This window comes from Temnothorax americanus, unplaced genomic scaffold, assembly GCF_048541705.1.
Source record: "Temnothorax americanus isolate GAGA-0224 unplaced genomic scaffold, ASM4854170v1 Scaffold98, whole genome shotgun sequence".
Lineage (NCBI taxonomy): Eukaryota > Metazoa > Arthropoda > Insecta > Hymenoptera > Formicidae > Temnothorax > Temnothorax americanus.
Window position 1 is genome coordinate 400,743 of NW_027509821.1, and position 23,041 is coordinate 423,783.

A 23,041-nucleotide genomic window follows, 5' to 3' on the forward strand; every position below is an offset into this window, starting at 1 on the left:
GTTTTATGTTTACCATTGATTGTACAGGGATATTGTGTCACGCTCGGTTTCACGTAGTCTTGTATATAGTGGATTATATTCCATCGTGTATCAGTGTCGCGCTGCGAAGTGTTGGTTGTGATATGTTATGGCTGTTTATTAGTAAGCATTTGATCGTGTGTCAGAGCAGTCCGGCTGTAATTATGCCTCTGAAATTTGTAACAAGTCAAAAGGAAAGTTCTCTTCTCGTATACAATGAGTAGGTAAGCTAGGCCGATTCTACTCCGGGGATCTGAGAGGGGTGAGGGGCGGGGGGGAACCGCTGGCGGGGGGGGGCAGGGGGGAACGACGAAGGGGGAGGGAAAACCGCGTTTTTTTATGCGCCGCGGGGGAGGAGGGGGGAAATTGCGGTCTTGGGCGCCGCGGTGGGAGGGGGGAGGGGAAACCGCGTTTTTTCATGCGCCGCGGGGGAGGGGAAAGGGGGAACCGCGTTTTTCGGGCGCCGTATTTTCCGGCGCCGCGGGGCGAGGGGTCTGTGTTTTCCGGCGCCGCAGGGCAAGGGGTCCGCGTTTTCCGGTGCCGCGGGGCGAGGGGCTCCGCGTTTTCCGGCGCCGCGGGGCGACCGCGTTTTCGCCGCGGAGCGGGGCGAGGGGGTCCGCGTTTCGCCGCGCCGCGGAGTCCGCGTGACGTCACACGCTCCCGCTCGCGTTATCTCTCCCTCGCGCGCTCGCTCCCGGCCCCCGTTCGCGCGCGTTTTCTCGTTCGCGCCGTTTCTCTCTCTCCCGTTTGCGTTATCTCTCCCTCGCGCGCTCGCTCAGAAATTATGCGAAAATTATTAAATAAAGACAGCGTAACAAAAGAAAACGGTAAATGAAAAGGAAATTATTTTTAACCATATTATATACATTTATTTATCATGTAGCGCATTATACACAATAGTATCCAAAGCGTAGGCTAATAATTTGCAATCAATAATCGATTTTTTATCGTAAATTTCACGCAAGATTGTAACTGCGTTACATTTATCGGTGATACAATTTTGACGTAAAGTTGTTACAAACTGTTTGAATGTTTTACTTACGCCGTGAACATTTTGACATAGTTGAAAATACACATTCTCGACGCAATGTTCTAGTTCGAACAGAAAGAGTACGGTTGACGGTTTCATGTACAAGCTGGTGCTGCACGACGTCAATTTTACAATATCTGCGTCACGTATTTTAACAAGCTCCAGATCTCGAAACGTTAGCGATGATCTTGCCGATGACTGCACGAGTCGCTGTATATCTGCATGTTTTTCGATGAATGTCACCCACGATGCATGTGGCAAAATTATCCGATTGCCTCAGTTATCGCCAATAAGTATATCCACAGAGGACATAGGTCCCGCGCTGATTCCAACATTCAAAAATTTATACGCTGTTGACGTCAAGGCAAATCTTCTTCCCAAAATACGCGGCGTGTAACGAGGTTTATCAAAACTGAAAAAATACAATTATATGTTCATAAAAGTTTTTTTGCACAAGTATATATGAAAATTAGCGGTACTTACTCATTGTGCTGTTTCTCACACGTTTCGTCTTGAATCGGAACGTAGTAGTTCGCACCGTGAGTGTTCATCGTATCTGGAGGCTGTTTATTGCAACTTACTCGAACCGTATCGAACTCTCGACTGCATTCTAGAATCCACGTAGACCATTTATACATACCCAAAACTGCAAATCTTGCAAAAATAGCGCCAATGTACGGCTGCTGCATGGTGACCACCACCACAATCCACATATACGTTAAATGTGATATCTTTGTCAAGAACATTCGTGATGAGATCACCTCATCGGGCATCAAATATGATTTCTTTTCAAGAGCATACGTGTCTCGCAATGATTTCATCGAACACGTGCAAAACTGCAAAATTTGCAATTTCACATAATTCAATGGAGCGTTATTGTTTTAAAGAACATGTCGCGACATGTCTCGTGATGATTTTATCGAACACGTGCAAAACTGCAAATTTTGCAAATAGCGCCGATGTACGGCTGCTGAGATGAAATTAGATACGATAAGCAAACGATGCATTATTAGTAGAATATAAAATGACGAATCTGGAGGATACGCTCAATAGTCGAGAACTGGAAGTCGCGAGTGCAACAAATGGCGTTAGCAAGAGGATCATGCAATAACATGGAGCAAGAGTTGTTGAAGCAATCCACCCTGTTAAATTCAAGGGAAGACTTTGCCGCGTGGGAGCAACGATGTGACGAGTTTATCGAATCATTGGAAGAACAAAGCCAAATTAAGCGGCCACGATTATCAATCGATCAGTCATCGATCGGTCTCAAACAGTCATTGGTCGCATGTATCGCAAGACTCGAAGGTTTGAAAGACTTGGTACGTCAACGTTTCGTACATGTGGGTGCTGGATGCAGTGCGAGTGAGACAGGACTCAGATGGCGCGAGATAGATCCGGCTTTTGAAAGCCGTATATTGACTGGTGCGGTGATAAATTCCAAACACATCGACCCTCGTCAATTTCTTATAAATGCGAGAGAAATTGTACTCAGTCATGTGCGGAACGTCGTGCAGCGATATGACAATGTAAAAATTAACACAGTGTTTAATGGTGAATTTGTTGCGGGTGACAAACGCGCAAATAAAAGTATCGCAACGAGAAACTATGAACTCTTTCGTGAGTCCGATCTGCATGAGTGGTACAAGAGACACGTCATCGAGCCTACTTTAGCAAAGCTGGAGGAATTCCAGGAACGTGATAGCGGATGGGCGTTGTCGCGTATACTCAATTTAATGGTAAACGTGAACAAATATAATCCATTGCACGCGGGGTGTTTTGTGGAAATACCGCAAGAAATTAAAATAAAGAAGGCGGTGATAAACGTGCAATCAAGAGACAATGCATGTTTCGCATGGTCAGTGATGGCTGCTCTGTATCCAGCCAAGAGACATGCAGAACGGGAATCGTCGTACCCACATTACACGTCGATGCTAAATCTTACGGGCATTGAGTTTCCAATGACGTTGAATCAAATTAAAAAATTTGAAAATCACAACAACATCTCCATCAACGTGTACAGCATCGAGAAAAAAAACAAGAAACTTGCTATCTTGCCAATACGTGTTACTGACCGAAAGATGGACAGACACGTAAATCTCTTGTACGTGCATGGCGACAACGTGGGACATTTTGCATGGATCAAGAACCTATCCCGCCTCGTGAGCTCGCAAATTAATAAACATGGACACACAAAGTACATTTGCGATCGGTAAGTACCTATAGTTCTTTTAACAATATATAAAATATTTTGTGTATAAAAATTTATAATATTTGCGTCTATTTTTGCAGATGTTTGCACTACTTCAGCTCCAACGAAAAATTGGCTGCCCACATCGTCGACTGTCAGGAGATGAATGACTGCGCGATCAAGTTACCGAGCGATAACGACAAATGGTTGGCCTTTAAAAATCACAACAGGAAGGAACGAGTTCCGTTTGTCGTATACGCCGACCTGGAATGTACTTTGGAGAAGATGGAAGCGGATCCGGAAACGTCTAGGTACACATATCAACATCATCGCGTGTTTAGCATAGGGTACTACGTGCGTTGCTCGTACGACGAGTCGTTATCTATGTATCGGTTTCGTCGCGATAAGGATTGCGTCGCGTGGTTCGCCGAGGAGCTAAAACGTTTAGCTCACGACGTAAAGACCATTTTGTCCACCAATATACCCATGGCAGATTTCACGCGAGACGAGTGGGAAAAGTTTAACAGTGCAACGCACTGTCACGTGTGCGAAGAACCGTTCGAGCCAGACGACGTGCGAGTACGCGACCATTGTCACCTGACCGGTCGATACAGAGGTCCCGCGCATTCGAATTGTAACTTAAATTATAAAGATTCGCATTGCATTCCCGTAGTGTTTCATAATTTATCGGGTTATGACGCACATTTTATTATAACTGAAATAGCAACAGCGTACGAAGGACATGTAGATTTACTCCCGATCACAAAAGAAAAATATATTTCGTTTACAAAAAACGTTCAAAGCACCGAAGATAAAGATAAGAAAACGTGCGTCAAATTGCGATTTATCGATTCGTACAAGTTTCTCACCTCTAGTCTCGACAAATTGGCATCTTATCTCAGCAAGGATAAACTGCGAATATTGCAACGCGAATTTTGTGAATTATCCGCAGAAAATTTTGATTTGCTGACAAGAAAAGGCGTATTTCCATATGAATACATTGACTGCGTCGAAAAATTGGAGGACTTGTGTTTACCACCGCGCGACTCGTTTTACAGTTCATTGACAGGTGACACCGTATCCGAGAGCGATTACGCGCACGCCGTCGACGTCTGGCAGCGGTTCTCCATTCGAACGCTCGGTGATTACAGCGATTTATATCTCAAGACCGATGTCTTGCTGTTGGCCGATATCTTTGAAAATTTTCGCGATAGTTGCGTCGCGAGTTATGGACTCGATCCGGCGTATTATTATACTCTACCGGGTTTTACGTGGGATGCTATGTTGAAGCATACACACATCAATTTCGAATTGCTCACCGACATTGACATGGTCATGTTTATCGAACGCGGTATACGCGGCGGTTTGAGTCAATGTTCAAACAGATACGCACTGGCCAACAACAAGTACATGCAATCGTACGATCCATCGAAACCGTCGTCGTACCTCATGTATTTTGATGTAAATAACTTATACGGCTGGGCAATGTGTCAACCATTGCCATACGCAGATTTTAAATGGGTCGACAACGTAACCGATTTTAATGTTATGGATGTCGCGTTGGATTCCTCGATAGGCTACATACTCGAAGTCGACTTGGAGTATCCGCAACATCTTCACGACGCGCACACTGACCTACCGTTCTGTCCGACGCGCGATAAACCACCCGGCAAGCGGCAGGACAAGCTCCTCGCAACATTATACGATAAGAAACGTTATGTAATACATTATCGCAACCTGCAGCAGTGTACTCGTCACGGTCTCCGTATATCAAAAATTCACCGTATACTGAAATTCGCGCAATCTCCATGGCTTCGCGATTATATAGAACTTAATACGAAATTTAGGACATTGGCCAAGAATGATTTCGAAAAAAATTTATACAAATTGATGAACAATGCAGTGTTTGGCAAAACCATGGAGAATGTGCGCAATCACGTTGACGTGCGCCTCGTGACTCATTGGGAGAGTAGATACGGCGCGGAAGCAATGATTGCGAAACCAAATTTTCATAGCCGAAGCGTCTTTTCGGAGAATTTAGTAGCAATAGAAATGCGAAAACTCGAGGTGAAGTTCGACAAACCAATCTATGTGGGTATGTGCATCCTCGATATATCCAAGACATGTTTGTACGAATTTCATCACGAGTACATGTTACCGTTGTATCGCGATAAGTGTAAAGTCACGTACACCGATACTGACAGTCTCATTTATCACATCGAGTGCGACGATGTGTATGATATCATGAAGCGTCACATTCATTATAGATTTGACACTAGCGATTATGCGATTGATAATACGTACGGTATCCCACTCGTCAATAAAAAAGTTCCGGGCTTAATGAAAGACGAAAATAACGGTGCGATAATGACCGAATTCGTCGGGCTTAGAGCAAAGATGTACGCCTTGCGAGTGGACGGTAAGAAAGATACGAAAAAAGCTAAAGGTGTTAAGAGTAACGTCGTAGCCAGGTCGATAACGTTCGACGATTACACGCGGTGTCTGCGCGACGAAATTGAAATGACGCGACAGCAAACCTGCATAAGATCCAAAAAACACGAGGTATACACCGTGTCCGAAACGAAAATAGCTCTAAGTCCGTACGACGATAAGCGATACATTATACCCGGTTCTACCGAAACGCTGCCATGGGGACATTATAAAATACCATTGTAAATATATTGTAAATACCATTGTAAATATATTGTAAATACCGCTGTAAATATATTGTAAATACATTTAGATATTTAGGAAAATAAATGACTCATATGTATATATGTATATTTTTATACTGTAATAAATTTTTACAATACATTATTCTTGTGTATCCATGAATTGTGTGAATTATCAAATCCTAACCACTTTACATAAACCTCATTCCCTCTTTTGCGCAAAACTTTTTCAACGAGATACACGTCGGGATTAGCAACGCGATGTAACTCGTATTCGTAGAAGCCGCCGGCGACGGGTTTTTCGCAGGAATCTTCCAACAGATACGTCACAGGATTAGTTTTCTGCACTTTGACGATTCTAAACACCTCCGTGGTCCAATTTGGCGTGTATCCTTTTTCGAAGATTGTCTTGAATTTACTCACGCGTACCGAATCGCCCACTTTGAATCGCGCTGGAGCAGCGATCTTTACGTGGCTGTACACCGTTGTTAGGAGCTTGTCGGCGATCGCGGGGGTAACATCGATGGGTCGCATGCCGATAGTTCGATGCTTTCGCGCGTTGTAATCCGATACGAGACCTGGCAGCGAGTCGATCCATTTGTAATTTCCATTGCGCGTAAACATTTTCCACATGTCGTTCTTGAGCGTGCGATTGAATCGTTCGACGACCGATGCCTTCATTACGGAATATGTCGAATAGTGATTGATATTATGTTTCTTCAAGAGTTTCTGCACGTTTGTGTTGTAAAATTCTTTCCCCTTGTCAGTCTGCAGATTTTTCGGACATCTGCCGCCGTCTCGAATTATTTTTGCAATCGCCGTGGTAACCTCGGGTCCGCTCTTGGTCTTGAGCGGTACGGCCCATGCGTGCTTGCTCAGCACGTCGATAACGGTGAGTATGTAGTGGTAGCCTCTGTTAAATCGCGTGTATGGTCGCATCTCGACCACATCCGCCTGCCACAGGTCATCGTATCCGCGTACTATGACGCGTCTTCGAGAAAAATTTCTTCTCGCAGGAGCGTGTAATTCTTCCACCAGCCGCCGTTTCTCAGCTGATTGCTTCTTACCAGCCATGACGATGACGCGCAACTGACGCAGATATCAGATGTACGTTCTTATCTATTCGCGATGATTCGCAATTACATCTTGAATCATCTTTTGAAGTTCGTTTAGGGTAATTTGCATATTATTCTGGAATACAGCCATCTTTCTCTCTATTTCATCCTGTCGATCTTCCAAAATTTGAACGCTCTGCTACACGTAGCGTTTGTTGGCTGCATCGCCATCATCTACGGGCGGCGCTATCCGTCGAATCTTGCGCGATTTCGCGTCAAAGTCGGTGGCGACCATGCAAAGAGCGTTATCTCGCACGTAATTTCTGATTAATCCTCTCCATTGATAGTACGGTTCCGCACCGCCTCTTCCGAGCGATATACCAAACTTGTTGATCGGCATTTCGATGTTGATTGAATGACTCGCTGTCGCGCCACTTAATTTATAATAAGTCCAGCCTCGCGAAGTTCCTCGATAATCGACAGGATTTCGTTATCGTGACCGGTGTGACCCGCTAGGCGCGAAGCTTCGAGCAATCGGAGACGATCTACAAGCTCGTTGGGATCGTCCCAATGAACATAGTCGATCTTGTTGTCGTTTAATGTCATGGCACGCGGTATACCTTTTCCGGCTTTTTTACCCGAAATCGACTGTGCAATTATATGGTCGATCTTGTTGCCTGTCATGGCACGCGGTATACCTTTTCCAGCTTTTTTACCTGAAATCAGCGGCCCGATTATATGTGTGTACTTGTATCCCCCATTGCCCTTTATTTGAGCGTGAGCATCATAATTGCGTTTATGAACACTCGTCATCAACAGAATGCTCTTGTACGTTTGCATATCGTCCTCCGTGTAGATATCGTCATCGGGATATTTCTTAAAGATTAATTCGAAAAGACCGCGTGTGCCATTGTATCGTATGCCGTCGATAATTATGTTGTCCGCATGGTTCACGTCAAAACGTTTATTACCGAGCATCATTCCATCGTTGGTGAATTTAACACCGTACGCGATGTCCATACCGCTTTCTTCATCGCCGCTCAGAACTGCCCCGATGTACTTTTGGCTCAATGGACCCAATTGATCTCGCAACGTTTCTTGACCCTCAGATGTTTGCAACTGCTGTCGAACGGACATCACGAGTGGGTCATTCGTGGTTTCGAAAACATCTTCGTTTGCGAGCACTGTGTGTTGTACGGAAGGCGCAGAGGTTATCGGTGGTTCATTCAATGAACCTTTCGATCGTTTCGGTTTACGCGGTTGTAAAGTTTTTGTTATTTCGCTCAAATTAGATGGCACATTTATCGATCGTTTCAACGTAACCGGAGTTGAAGCCATTACAGAGTCGTTAAACGAGGCGTTTGGTCGTTGTCGTTTGAGCTTCGGCTCTTCGTCTTCCCACGCCGTTTCATTCTCAATCTTTGACACGTCAGATTCTTTGCCAGCAACGGTGTTTTCGGCAATCTGCCTTAGAGGTTCGATGACGGGCTTAAAGTGTCTCTCCAACGCAATATCTTCCTCCATTTTACCAGTTTTCAAGGCGTGATATTTTTTGCGAATCGAATTGCTCGTTTTCGCAATATCTTTCACGATCCTCTCGCGCTCTCTAATCTCCTCGCTGCTGTCCATGTTGCGCTAACGTTGTTCAATCGACGCGTCGACAACAACTAACCACGTTTTGGTATCGCAAAGTCGTTAAATCCTTTTCTGTATTGACCATTCGAAATTGCGCTGTCCTTGTCTATCACCACGAATCCGTACTTTTGTTGCCAACACGTATGACACAATTTACTGAAATCATCGTAAGACATATCTGTGTTTACGTGATCGCTGTATATGTGTTTCAGATTGGTACCATCCTGTTTAAACAGAATCAATAAATTCGCGTTGTCGCGTATAAGATGCTTCGGTATCTTCGCATACGTCTGACAAAGATAGAAAGAGTCAATGTCCGCGTGCCGGCCCATTGCAAAGTATTCTCTTATCGTATCCTGCTTGTCGCATGCCACGTCATCAAAGATAAAAATAGAATTCGGGAGCGCCTCGCTCGGCGGAATGACGTCACTGTTATTCGAGAACGTAAAGTAGCCAATCTCTTCTATCGGTGTTAGTATATTCTCCAAATATCGATATTTCGGTTGTTGCAACGATTTCGAGTACACATACACGTTCTCGAAACGTACACCGTGCGGACTTTCCAGCAAGCTTATCAAGACGTTTGTCTTGCCGCAATTCGACGGACCGCAGATGATACCGCGTATAGAAATCGGTAGCATGCCTCCATGTTTGCGTACCTCTTTTGTTAACGGCATCCTATCGTCAAAGTTTGTCACTTTGATCGTCCGCGATTGTCGTACGAACCGCATTTTACCTCCCCTCCACAACGAATGAATAATAATATCGAGAAAGCTGGCCTATTTATAGAGACGCGTAGAGCTGAGATGCTCAGTCGTTAAAATGTTTTTGCTCGTGTCGGATAACAGCGATATTTACGATTTAACCGCCGAGCAGTTAAAGTATATACCAAAGGTCATTCTACTGCGACAGTTTTATAATCACATAGATTATTTGTGGGATAAGCTTCCCGAACATATCAAGACAGATTCGGAGGTTCAGCAATATCGGCGCTGTTTAATACATTATAATTTGCCGTGTCAGCAAACGCACATCGACGGTCCGCCGCCACTGATAAAAAACTGCGGCGAATGCCGCCAAAGATAGGTCGAGGTCTGCTGAATCGCGCGATAAACGCGCTTCCGATCGAATTACATATCCCCGGCTATCAATTTTGCGGACCGGGAACTCGCTTAGAAACACGATTGGCAAGAGGTGATCGGGGTATTAATCCATTGGACGCGGCGTGTCGCGAGCACGACATAGCCTACTCGCGTAGCAGCGATCTCGCAGAACGACACGTGGCAGACAATATACTCGCCGCGGAAGCGCGAAAACGTGTCATCGCGAACGATTCGACTCTCGGAGAGAGAGCTGCGGCTACAGCCGTCTGGGCGGCCATGAAGGCTAAAACGAAACTCGGTATGGGTTTGAAAACGAAGAAAAAGAAGAAGACCAAGCGAATACTTCCGGTAGCGAAACGCGGCGGTATCCTACCGATCTTGCCGTTATTAGGGGTTCTCGGCTCGTTGGTCGGCGGAGCGGCAGGAGTCGCAAAGGCCGTGAATGACAACAAAGCCGCGCGACGTCAGCTGGAAGAGATGCAACGTCACAATCGCGCCATGGAAGGTCACGGACTTTATCTCGCTCCGTACAAACGCGGACGGGGAGTCTCAAGAAAAAAAAACGTCGAAGGGACGCTAAAAATTCCCAAGGGTGTAACTACCAATGTGCAACTGCAACAATTGGCAAAACGTATGCGCATTCCATATTTTAGAGGTGTTTTCATGCGCGACTCGTTACCGATCGGCGGCATACGTCGAAACGAGAGCGGTATCGTGAATTTGGATAATACTGATGGACCGGGTACTCACTGGGTGGCGTATGCGAAGAAGGGAGATCGTGTCATATATTTCGACAGTTTTGGCAATCTTCGACCACCGAGAGAATTGGCGCAGTATCTAGAGAACAATGTAATAGAGTACAATCGCACGCCTTATCAGCGATACGATCAGAGCAATTGCGGACAACTGTGTCTGCGTTTTCTACAGTCGGTTGACAATCAATTTAAAGACCGGCGTTACGCTGTTTAATCTCAGTATTCATTCAAACATGTCACTGACATTTACGCTCACCGGCAAGAGCAGCATTCTCGCGGTAAGCTACTTTCCCGCCGTGGATTTGAGCGATAGCGATTACGAGCTCGGTCTAACAGATTTTGAAACCTATCACACGATACCGAATGTAAATTCGTCGAACAATAAATTCTACTATGACGACGACGACAAGGAGATTACCATTCCCGAAGGATCGTACGAACTGCGTGATATAGACATGTATCTGAAACGCGCTCTTTTATGGGACCCATCCAATAATGTCTCGACAAACGAAGATGAACCGCACCCATTGATTATTATTCATGCTAATAGCAATACGATGAAGAGCGAGATCAAGTGCGCTTATCGGATAAATTTCACAAAACCGAACAACATTGGATCGCTGCTGGGATTTTCAGCGAATCGCGTGCTGGAATCGCGACAATGGCACGAATCGGATGTTCCGCTAAATATCATCAACGTAAACATCATTCGCATAGAGTGTAACGTGACAGCGGGTGCGTACAGCAACGACAAGTACGTGCACACGATACACGAGTTTTCACCGAGCGTGCCACCAGGATATAAGATATCGGAAACGCCGGCACAGATCATTTACCTTCCGATCATCGTACGGAGCATTTCGGACTTGACGCTTCGCGTCGTAGATCAGGACGGTCGATTGATTGATTTTCGCGGAGAAGAGATCACCATGTACGAAGACGACAGCGATAACGTGAGATATTCGTACTGAACGAAGCTGAGCAGGTGCGACAGACGAGAAACAAAAAGACAATCCGATTGCTAAAGAAGAAACTCACTGCGTCAAACATTGAATTTTTGAAATCATTGGGTTTCGTCGTACGAAATGGCTAATATCTTAAACATTGGAGGTGAACCGATCTTTGACGACAGCGTCGTCAAGATTGAGACACACACGTACAATCCGTACGCTAACACAACGTTTGGACATAACGATGAGATAAGAATACCCATACAACAGCAAGATTTATACACGTTGCCATGTGAAAGCTTTCTCTACGTTGAAGGACGATTGGTAATAAAGAGAAGGAATGACGAGTCTGTGACAACGCTTGCGAATAATTGCGTGGCGTTCATGTTCGATGAGATTCGATACGAGCTCAACGGTGTGGAGATTGATCGCAACAGAAACGTTGGCATAACCAGTACCATCAAGAACTACGTATCGCTATCGTATAATGATTCTCAACTCATGCGGAATGCTGGCTGGGACGTTACATCAAGAGACACGGTAGTGTCTCGCGCCAAGTACACGCGGAGCGAGACCGACCGTGACTCATTTACGCGACGCGACGGGTTGCGAGTACCCGAGATGTTGAGATCTCGATAACGAGTGAACGGATCAAGTTCTAAGTAGGCTTGATCGATAGCTTGGGGTCCAATTAGGGGGGGGGGTTTCTCTCATAATATTCCGCTACGTGCCCTACGAGCGGAGATATTGCGACGCAAAGTCCAAATGCGAAAATTTATTTTTAAGATACGTCGTCTACGTCAACCGCTTTTCTTTATAACATACATGATGCTGAGATGAAATTAGATATGATAAAAACAATGTGACAATTGTGAGATGTAGAAGGATGAATATGAATGTACGCTCAGTAGTCGAGGAATAAAAGTAAGAGTCGGTTGGCATACTTGATAGTGCGGTTTATACAACAATTGGTTCGCCATCTTAAGCTGTATATCAAAGCCCACCGATATGAGCGAGTACGCAAAACTTTGCAAACCATTGTTCTATCCTGAAGGGAAACCGATCGTGAAAATTAACGATCCGTTCGTGAGGAATGGGGATCCGCGGACCGTCGATGTAACGAGATATCAGATCCGTCGGGAAATCGGAATCGCCGATCTCCGATCGCATCGGAAGTTTCTCGAATTTTATGAATGTCGTGAAATACTAATGTGGCAAGATTTTGATGATCATGAAATGTTTAAAAGAGACATTGTATGAAGCGAAGAGAGAGGCCGCATATACAATATGTGTTTGTAGATTTTTTCCTGGGAAACATCTGTCGCGAAATCGGAATCGTCGATCGCCAATCGAACTGGATGTTTCTCTATTATCAAATATATTGGAAAAGAATAGAAGACGGTCGAGAAGACGGTAGAGAATATAACGTCTAATTGATTTAGACGCGTTAGTGCAACACCGCGGTTTCATCATTAAAGTAAAAAATGGATTTCGAAGAATTGCATTTTGAAGGACATGATATGGAAGTTGAAGCAAACGATGAAGAAATGGAAGTGTCTGGAGAAATATTTTAAGTGTATATTATCTAAAATTAAGAAACCTATACTGCTAAGAGATTAACAATAAGTGTAACAATAAGTGTAACAATAAGTGTAACAATAAAAAGACAATCAATGTTGTGTCACACACAGTGCGGAAGGTGACTCAAGAGCCGGGGTTTTAAGTTGAAATCAAGCGGTGGTAAGCAATTTTTCTATTTGTAGTTTTTATATAATTTCTGAACAAGAACGCGAACGGGGGAGAGAGAGACCGCACGAATGAGAAGACGCGCGCGAACGGGGGCCGGGAGCGAGCGCGCGAGGGAGAGATAACGTGAACGGGAGCGAGAGAGACCGCGCGAACGAGAAAACGCGCGCAACCGGGGGACGGGGGAAACATCTACGATGGAGAGACAACGTGAGCGGGAACGGGCCGTGTGACGTCACGCGGACTACGCGGCGCGGCGAAACGCGGACCCCTTCGCCCCGCGGCGCCGGAAAACGCGAACCCCCTCGCCCCGCGGCGCCGGAAAACACGGGGCCCAAAAAACGCGGTTCCCCCTCCCCCTCCCCCGCGGCGCATGAAAAAACGCGGTTCCCCCTCCCCCCTCCCCCCGCAGCGCCCAAGAACGTGGTTTCCCCCCCTTCCCGCGGCGCATGAAAAAACGCGGTTCCCCCCTCCCCCTCCCCCGCAGCGCATGAAAAAACGCGGTTCCCCCTCCCCCCCTCCCCCCGCGGCGCCCAAGAACGCGGTCCCCCCCCCCCCCTCCCCGTTCCTCCCCCCGCCCGCCCCCCACCCCGCGGTCCCCCCCCCCCGCCCCTCACCCCCCCTTAGATCCCCGGAGTAGAATCGGCCTAGCTTACCTACTACAATGGTTTTGTGTATTCCATCGTTCGTGAAACTACATCGAACGTTACGTGGCGTTGCGTAGAATATAAAAACTGTAATTGCCGTGGGCGAATTCATACGAGCTCAAAGACACGGTCCGATACGTGACATTTTATTGTGTTTTTTGTGCTGTTTGTAGTGGTATTATGATTGCAAAAGCTATTTTGATATATTATAGGAAAAATATTAGATGAAACGGAGCATAATCATGCCGTTGAGGCGGCAAAAGTAGAGAAGCGCGAAAAACTATCGAAAAAATAAAGAAACGAGCTATACAGTCGGATGAGAGTACGAGTGCCGTCGTTGCTGCTGTTACTTTGAATGTGTCTGTCGGTGCGGCTGCCGAACTCCCGTCTACTTCTGCCCTTGCTCGGACGGTACAGCGATCTCGAACAAAAATTATTCCTCAGTTGCCGAATCCCGATTCACGCGAGAGCCTGATATTACCAGATATTTTTACGCAAACTTTGAGGAGTGACAAATTTTTACTGCACGATAACGGTGGCAAAGATCGATGCCTAATTTTTAGTACTGCGGAAAACTTGAAGATTCTGGCTCGTTGTAGGTTGTGGTTGGGTGATGGAACCTTTAAAAGTGTTCCTACTGTATTTGCGCAATTGTACACCATTCATGGCTTTCTGTCTGGCAAAATTTATCTGCTTGTCTACGTCCTGGCTCCTAATAAGCATGAGAGTACGTATGCTACAGTATTATCGTTTTTGAAAAGCATTGAATCCCGCTTGAAGCCAACCCGGCTCATGATCGATTTCGAATCGAGCTTTGCATCGGCTTTTGCTAAATGCTTCCCGGACGCTGAGATAAGTGGTTGTCATTTTCATTTCGGGCAATGTATCTGGAGGAAAGTACAATCGGTTGGGTTGCAGGTGCGTTACGGGCAAGACAGCAATTTCGCCTTGAGTATTAAAATGTTGGTTGCGTTGGTTTTTAAGTCGGTAGACGATGTTATTAATGCTTTTGAGACTCTCACGCAATCAGAGTATTTTCCTGAGGATAATGAGTCTGTTGAAAGCGTCCTTGAGTATTTCGAGGCCACTTGGATTGGGTCGTTAGATCGTCGTAAGAGGCGCCGTTCCCCTTGCTTTCCTATCTATATGTGGAATTGTTATAATGCGGTCGTAAATGATTTGTCTAGAACAAATAATGCGGTAAAGAGCTGGCATCGAGCCTTCAACGAACGTGTGCGTATTAGTCATGCATCGATCAGCAAGTTTATTAATGTATTAAAAAACGACCAAAGAAGTACTACTGAGTTGTTAATCGCGCAAAGTCGCGCCGGTCGTAACGTACAAAATAAGAAGCAAAAAAAATATGCTGACTATGAATAAGCGCTTGAAAAATGTTGTGCTTGGTTATAATAGTGCCAACATTTTGGAATATCTGTGTGGAGTTGCCACCAATATTACTTTGTAATTTTGATGACGGTATTCGTGTGCGCCAATGGAGTCGTTGTTATATCGATTGCTTGTATTCATGTTGTTATAAACGCCAATTTTTCAATAAACGCCTTATGTTCAGCGGTATTGTTGATATTTATGAAGATATTTAGTCGCGAGATACTTTGGTGGTGAGACATTTTGTCCGAGATATTTTGTCGGAGATATTTTGTCCGAGATCAATTGTTACGCAGCCGGTAAATTTACCTTCTTATATTGTTGGAGTTTAAATGCAACTTTGCCGATGTGTACTTGCTTTTGTGGCGTGTGAGATAACGGCTTTGCGCTTTGTGAGGAAATTATTCCCCAGTATTCTCTTATAATCGATCGGAAAATCGTCTTTTACCACGTACATAGTATGGCGTATTTTCTTGCTTCAAAGGTCTACGGTTGCTTTTATTTTTCCGAGAGTGTGGATCTTGTGTTCCGTCACTTTGGTCAATGTCAGGCGTTTTTCTCGCATTATATAGTATCGCCTTTTAAATTTCTTATTTTTATTAGCGTCAGGATCGCTCCTGAGTCTAATAAGAAATTTGTCTTGCCTTTCTTAGCCTCTTGAATCGGCAGTGTTATCAGGTTTAAAATGTGTATGTTATACTTTCCCGTTATCTGCGACACTTGATACTTCTTGGCGGCTCGTGCCTTATTCTTCTTTAGTCTCTCGTCTTCTTCGCTGCCGCTATTGAAGGAAGATTCATCGCTCGTTTCTCACAACTTCTCTTTTCTTAACTTTAAACTGTTTACTGGCGCGTTTTCGGGGGCATCCGTTTTTGATCGGCTTGATCGTTCCGTGTTGGGTCGTCCGTTCAGCGAACAACATTTTTCTAACTTATGCCCGGTCCTTTTGCAATAGGTGCACTCGAGTGTATTTATTTTGCTGAGCTTGTCCGCTTTCAGCAACGAGAATCTATTTGCGTGTCGGCTCGTACGGCAATCTCGCCCGTAATGGCCTGTTTCTCCACATTTGTAACACTGTATTGTCGTGTTTTGCGAATATCGCGCTTGTTCCGTATTAAATTTATTTTTGTTTGTCGGCTGTTTGTTCCGCGGAGAGGGGCCTTTTACCTTTTCCTCCGCACTGGCGCCGGTTATTGCTTCCTGCAAAGTTCTGTATCGCTGCGCTCAGACTAACATTTTAATGTCCTCGTGCAGCCCTATTTGGTAATTATAGAGGGCTTGCACCTTTATACTGTCGAGGATCGCTTTTTACTGTTCTTGAGAATGCCCTTGGTTTTCCTCAATGGCCTCGTATAATTCTCTAGCTAGCTTTTCTACGCATCGCCCAAATTCCTGCGCGCTTTCTCCCGTTTTTTTGCTTCAAGGAGTTAAATTCTAGTTGCAGATGGGTCATGCTGCGCTTTCCTAGATATTCTGTTTCTAGTTCACGTTTTAATTGTTCAAAATCATGAATGTCGCGCGTGTCAAAATCTATTATGGCCTTTTCTTTAAATTTTGTGCATAAAATGGCCTCTAAGAGCATCGATTCGTTCGCGGGCTGAATGTCTTTATAATCGCGTAATTACTTGCGTTTAAAAATGGACTATTATTACGTACGCGTCGGACTCTGTCGTTTGAGCGTTCAAAAGTTGCGGCCTCTAGTCGGCTCGTACGATCCTGCACATCGCGTATCACGTGTAGAGTTCGTCGGAGCGTTCGAAACTTGCGGCCTCTATTCGATTTACGCGATCCTATACATCACGTAACGCGTTTAAGATTTTGTCGAGCATGGAGTTTCGAGCTTCTGGACATGCTCTAGCCGGCTCTGGGGCTCGACTTTGTTTAGTTGCGGGCGGTCGTCTGTTTACAGTGGACCTAAGTCGCATTATTTCTGCATCGACTTGCTCGGGTGTCATCGGCATATCCTGAATCTCGTCGCGGGGTACATTAACTTGAGCCGCTCTTCCTTGCTGGCTTATTTTTCCGGTTTTGGGAGTAAAAGCCTCTTCTTCCAGATCAAACACGCTACTGTCGTAGGACGTTAATGAGAATTCTCTTCTCCCGGAGTTATTACTCTGCGTATCGGCCGATGTATCCGAACGTGCATTTGGGTCTGTTGGGTGCAGTCTTTCTATGTCGTTATCGCGATCGTTATTCTTGCCCGCTAAACTCGCGTCGATGTCTTCGAAAGAAAATTCGCGTTCCATCACGACGTTCGGGTGCAGTTCTAGCACCGGCGTCTTTTTGTCCGAATATCGCAATTCTAGATTCCGGCGCACGAAGTAGTTATACTAGGGGAGTTCTAACTCAGGAGCTCCAAGAAAGGGGGGGTGAGAGAGGGAGTATCGGATTGCGCAGGGGGAGTAAGCAGGGCAAGGGGAGGGGGTACCGGATAACGCGGGGATGAGCGGGGGAAAGGGGGTATCGGATTACAAAGGTATCGGATTACAAGGGTATCAGATTACAAGGGTATCGGATTAGGGAATATTGGATTACGCGGGAAAAGGGGGCTGGGTGACCTTGACATACCACATGTATGACTCACCGGGATGACTCCCGTGTATGACTCACGTGCACAAATAGGGCCGCGTGGGGCGTCCGCGTTCGCGTTCGCGGTCGTGCCGCGGAGTCCGCGTGGGGGGTCCGCGAGAGGGAAAATCCGCGATCGCGCCGGGGGGCCCGCGTGGGGGTGCGCGTTCGCGTCGCGGGCGCGTGGGAAATCCTACCTTAGTTTCAACGAGGAGGGGCCCCATGGCCGCGGCCCTCCTTTCGTCTTAACGCAGCCAGCAATGACTCTTGCGGATCTTGGGAACCAGAGCGGCGGACACGAACTGCCTGAGCCCTTGCTACGCGGTTCGCGTAGACAACCAGCGCTTCGTCAACGATACGACGAAATCTTCAACTCTCCGCCAGGCGGAACAACTACTCCCGTGCGCGTCCGATGCCGGGTGGCGTGCCCACCTGAGCTGTCTGGAGCGGGGGCGCGGGAGCATCGAGCTCCAGCTCCTGAATTTTGCTCTCCTCTATGTTCTAAGCGTCTTGCAGGGGAAGGCGCGGAGACATCGCAAAAAAAACACGTCTACCACTTTGCGCGGACTCGATGAGACTGAATTCAATGACGGTTACAAAACGGAGAAATCGCCAGAGAAAAATATAATGACGGTGTATAAAAATATAATGATAGTCGCAATACGTCTTGCACTACAAAGGCAAGCGCCGACGTCCGCCAGAACATCGGCGCCTCGCTTCTGTTACGGTATGCGATATTTGTTTGTAATTCAAGCAGCCGGGGTTCTGGCGAACGTCGCATATACGGCTCGAATAGAATAGAAATGCGAAGAAATTATAGCATGATTTATACTTAAAAATTACTTTTTTATTTTTTTCTTCTTTTACATTTTTTTTGACGCATTGAACCTGTCGGGACATGTTTCGCGGGTGCCGTAAACAAATTTTTTTTAGGAAAAGGGAGTGGTTATTGCGTAGACTAAACAATCTATTCACGCAGTGTGCTAAACAAAGAAATGTCGTCATCGACGATAATCGACCCGATGACGCATCGAACCTGTCGGGACATGTTTCGCGGACGCCGTAAACAAATTTTTTCTAAGAAAAGGGGGTGTTATCGCGTAGACGTATCTATTTCACACTATTTTTTACAACGCAGTACGTAAAACAAAAGAAGAAATGATCTTTCAAGATTCAATTCAAGCGAGAGAAAAAGAGAGAGAGAGAAAGAGAGAGATTTGATTGATTTTTGATTAATTGATTAATATATTTATGCCCAAGTGAAGCTAAAGGGCAAGGAAAACATAACATTATACCAATATAAAAACAAACTAAATAGTACATTGAATAATGTACACGCAACTTAAAACTATACGCAACTTAATACTAGGAAAAAATAATACAGAAAAAGATTAATCAAACGCAGTTTAACACTAAGTGTTCGGGCGTCGCTTTTCGACGGTCGCCCTGAATCTGGATTCCGCTCAGAGTTGAGCGAGAAGCGTGTGTAACGCGAGTCGTAAATTCGCGGGAGGAATGAGGATTAAAGCACTCGGAACACAGATTGCACAAAGAAATATATAGTCTTTATTTCAAGAACGGAAAAGACGCGAGGGGGAACAACGGATCGTGCGCCGCGGATTCGGAAATCTTCTGAGTCGTTCGTACTTTCTGCCAGGTATCGCGAACGGAAATCTTGTCTCGGCTTCTCGTGTCGAAGCCTCTCGCGGAGCGGAGATCTTGTACGCGTCGAACGAAAATCTTGAGCGCGCGGCAGAAGAACGATCGCGAGCGGAGCACGACCGGAAGTTTTCGGACCCCTCGCTAAGTAGTACACTTAATGAAGAAATATAAGTAACTTAGATCCGCACTTTGAGACGAAACGAACGAGTAGCGATTCAAGCCGCGATTTTAGAGGGAGAGAGCCGTGCTAGCTGTCTTTAGACGAGGATTGATGCGCGACGATTTTCGGTTATGAGTTCTGGCCCACGACTTGAGGCTAGGAATCCTCAGCAACCAACGACTAAATGTCCGGCGAGCGAATTCGCCGTTTACTCAAGAGGCTTGTTTTTCAGGAACAAACGCGCGATGAGAGCTGAATCGCTATTCGTCCGTATGGTCATATCACGCGTCACAACAGCCGTTTCCGTGCTTCGACAAATAAGGGAGCACTCTCGTAACGCATGATCGCGATCGATGGGCTTCGAGGGCCGGGGATCGCGGGGAACGTATGTTTCGCCCAAGTTCGACAGAGCTCGAACCACATAAACATCGGTATTTCTCGATGTGAAATATAATAATGTTTTCGAGCCGATGTTTCGCGTAGGAAAATTCGACGGATCTCGAACACTAAGGAAAAAGCTAAAAACTAGAGGATAAATATAAGATAAGAACTTAACATATGCGAATTCGAATGAAAATAAGTAATTACGAAGAAGACTCTTGAAAGTTGCAAAAGAAGTTGCTGACGTGATATTATCTGGAAGAGAGTGCCAAAAATAGATGGCCGATATCTGAAAGGAATTTCTATACATTTCAGTTTTGAAAGCTGGAATATGAAATGATTGCGTAGAAGAATTAGCTAGTCGATTAGATCTTCTAAGTGATAGATCAAATGGGGTAAAAAGTTCACTCAAATACGTTGGCGATCCCATGTAAATTATTCGAAACATTTGACAGCCAAGAAAAGATCGTCTTCTGTTCTCTACATAAAGCCAACCTAGGCGTCGTCTATACTGCGTTATGTGCTCATCTCTCCGCAAATTGTAAATAAATCTGATGCAGCTATTCACAAGTCTCTGCAATTTCAGATTAAGTTCCTTACTCAAGCTATGATATATAAGGCAGCAATAATCTAAGTGAGGTAGTACCAAAATCATTACTAGCTTGATTCTGAGTTCCGTGGAAAAAGAGTTCTTGTTGAATTTCAGCTTGTGCAACGAATGGTGAACTCTTTGCGAGACATGCAAGACATGCTTATTCCAAGAAAGATTGGACTGAAGAAAGACTCCGAGGTTCCTCACCTCGTTTACATATAGCAAAGGCGTATAATTGACAACAATTGGTGGTAGAAGGTTCAGATCAATATTATTGATATTTGTCCCGCTACCAAATATTATTACCTTAGATTTAGCAGGGTTCAATTTCAAACTATTTGCCCTTGTATAGTCAAAAATAGCATTCGCATCTTTGGAGATCAAGTTGAGGTTATGGAGGATATCAGAAGAAGCACAAAAACGATAGATCTGGACATCATCCGCAAATATCATATGTTCCGAATAAATCAGGACCTTACCAATGTCATTAATATAAAGAGTAAACAAAGGTGGACCAAGTACAGAGCCCTGAGGAACACCACACAATGTAAGTAACCAAGAGGAAAAATTACTCTCACCATCCGCCACGGCCTGAGAACGACCGACAAGGTATGAGAAAATCCAAACAAAAACGGAGTCAGAAAAACCCAACTCTTTAAGTTTAATCAAGAGTCTAAAATGCGGAACCGTGTCGAACGCCTTACTGAAATCGAAGAGAATCATGATCGTTATAAATCCAATATCAATCGCCTTCCTGATGTTGTCGCAAACTCGCAAAAGCGCAGACTGAGTATTATGACACGGACGATACGCATACTGTCTGAGACTCATAAGATCATGCTTGGTCAGGTATTCAGCAATCTGCACAGCAACGATCCGCTCAAGCACCTTAGACAATTCAGGTAGATTGGCTATCGGTCTCGTGTCTGACGAGGATGAAAGAATGCGAGAGAGAGAGAGAGAGAGAGAGAGAGAGAGAGAGAGAGAGAGAGATGATTTTTATTAAGCCCAAGCATAAGCTATAGGGCAAATTTGTAACATAGCAATAATACATATATCATAGGTATTGAAAGTAACATGCCACTTAACATTGTATACAGAAAATATATGAGAAATTTAACTTGTACACTGATGTACAAATAACGTACATGGTCACTCAACCACTCGACGCATGTATTACAGAATAACGGTAATATATAATAAGCAACGATACAGAATAACGGTAATATATATAATAAGCAACGATATATACTTTATACCACATTTTGCTCTCAATCTAATTCGCAACAGTGCACAACATTACGGCGATTATAACTTTACTCAGACTCGAGTTCCGATGCCAGTAAAAATGACCGCTAGAAGACTTTTGAAAGATACAAGAGAAGATGCAGATGTAACGCTAGACGGGAGAGATTGCCAGAAATATATAGACGAGATATGGAATGAGTTTCTATATGTGACTGTTCTATGAGCAGGCAGACTAAATGTTTGAGAAGAAGTGGCATGCCGTTCGGACCTCCTGAGTGATGGGTCAGGCAAAGTAAAAAGCTCACGTAAATATAATGGGGAGCGCATGTGAATGATTCTATACATCATGCAGCCGAGAAAATAAAGCCTCATCCTCATCAATACCTCTATAGCTTCGCCTTGAGATGGTACGCTCTAAATCCAAACTTATTCCCAGTGAGAGCGACAGTTCAACAAGGTCATGTCCAGCTATAAATGGGCATTCAGATTTGACAAAAACTCGGACTTTATCGCTGTCATCTACCACGAAGACGTCAAGCCACGAGTCAGAGGTGGCCGTGTGATGTGTAGCGCCAGAGGGCGCAATACTCATTGACATCCTTGACATTAGTTCACGGAGGTATCTTGCTTAATTCATAATTAGTAGAAAGAAGGTTACAATTTAAATTGCCACTAATAATAATATTCTTGTATAAGTGCATAACTCCCGTGATTGCTTCTTCAAAATCATGCAACAGCAGACCCTTTGGTTTTCTATAGACCGACGTATACAATACAGCCTCGTCATTAGGTAGACGAATATCCATAATAAGGTACTCAGGAGCATTTTCCTGCAGAAACAGCAATAACCCTGGCTTTAAGTGTGTTGTGAATATAGCAGGCGACTCCTCCACCTCTCCTATTATCACGATCATGACGAACCAAAAAGTATCCATGTAACGCCACAAGGTCGTCAGAGATGTCAGCATTAAGCCATGTCTCAGACACAGAGATAATATGATGAAAGTTCGTATTGAATTGCAGTCTGACAAGATCAATGTGACCCTGAAGAGAGTTGGCATTGAACTGTGCAATACAAAAGTAAGAGCTCCTGGTTACGCCTCCCCGAGCAGCCGCTGCTGTGTTCCCTGCTCGATTCAGTCAAACTAAGTCAGTTAGATCTTTTTCCGAATCAATATAGATTATAGGGGTCCCATCAGAGGATCTGACGCATATGCGACCTCCCCTTACCCAAACATATTTGTA

General features: G+C 45.0%; 5 protein-coding genes across 5 annotated transcripts in view; 4 read left to right on the plus strand and 1 right to left on the minus strand.

Moving 5' to 3' along the window:
• Positions 1 to 23,041, plus strand: part of LOC143908517 (uncharacterized) — a 252,120-nt gene that overhangs the window by 212,188 nt on the left and 16,891 nt on the right. The gene's annotated exons all lie outside the window — the stretch shown is intronic.
• On the plus strand, positions 428 to 3,275 carry LOC143908531 (uncharacterized). Its single transcript, XM_077426223.1, has one exon. The coding sequence runs from the start codon at positions 2,131 to 2,133 to the stop codon at positions 3,259 to 3,261; it is 1,131 nt and encodes a 376-aa protein (XP_077282349.1). The 5' UTR covers positions 428 to 2,130; the 3' UTR covers positions 3,262 to 3,275.
• Positions 3,284 to 5,912, plus strand: LOC143908530 (uncharacterized). Its single transcript, XM_077426222.1, has one exon. The coding sequence runs from the start codon at positions 3,399 to 3,401 to the stop codon at positions 5,910 to 5,912; it is 2,514 nt and encodes an 837-aa protein (XP_077282348.1). The 5' UTR covers positions 3,284 to 3,398.
• Positions 7,283 to 8,592, minus strand: LOC143908532 (uncharacterized). The gene is made up of 2 exons (XM_077426224.1): positions 7,662 to 8,592; positions 7,283 to 7,583 (listed from the first exon to the last, which is right to left on the minus strand). The coding sequence occupies exons 1-2, from the start codon at positions 8,590 to 8,592 to the stop codon at positions 7,399 to 7,401; spliced, it is 1,116 nt and encodes a 371-aa protein (XP_077282350.1). The 3' UTR covers positions 7,283 to 7,398.
• On the plus strand, positions 9,648 to 10,683 carry LOC143908533 (uncharacterized). Its single transcript, XM_077426226.1, has one exon. It carries the CDS (start codon positions 9,669 to 9,671, stop codon positions 10,668 to 10,670), a length of 1,002 nt encoding a protein of 333 aa, XP_077282352.1. The 5' UTR covers positions 9,648 to 9,668; the 3' UTR covers positions 10,671 to 10,683.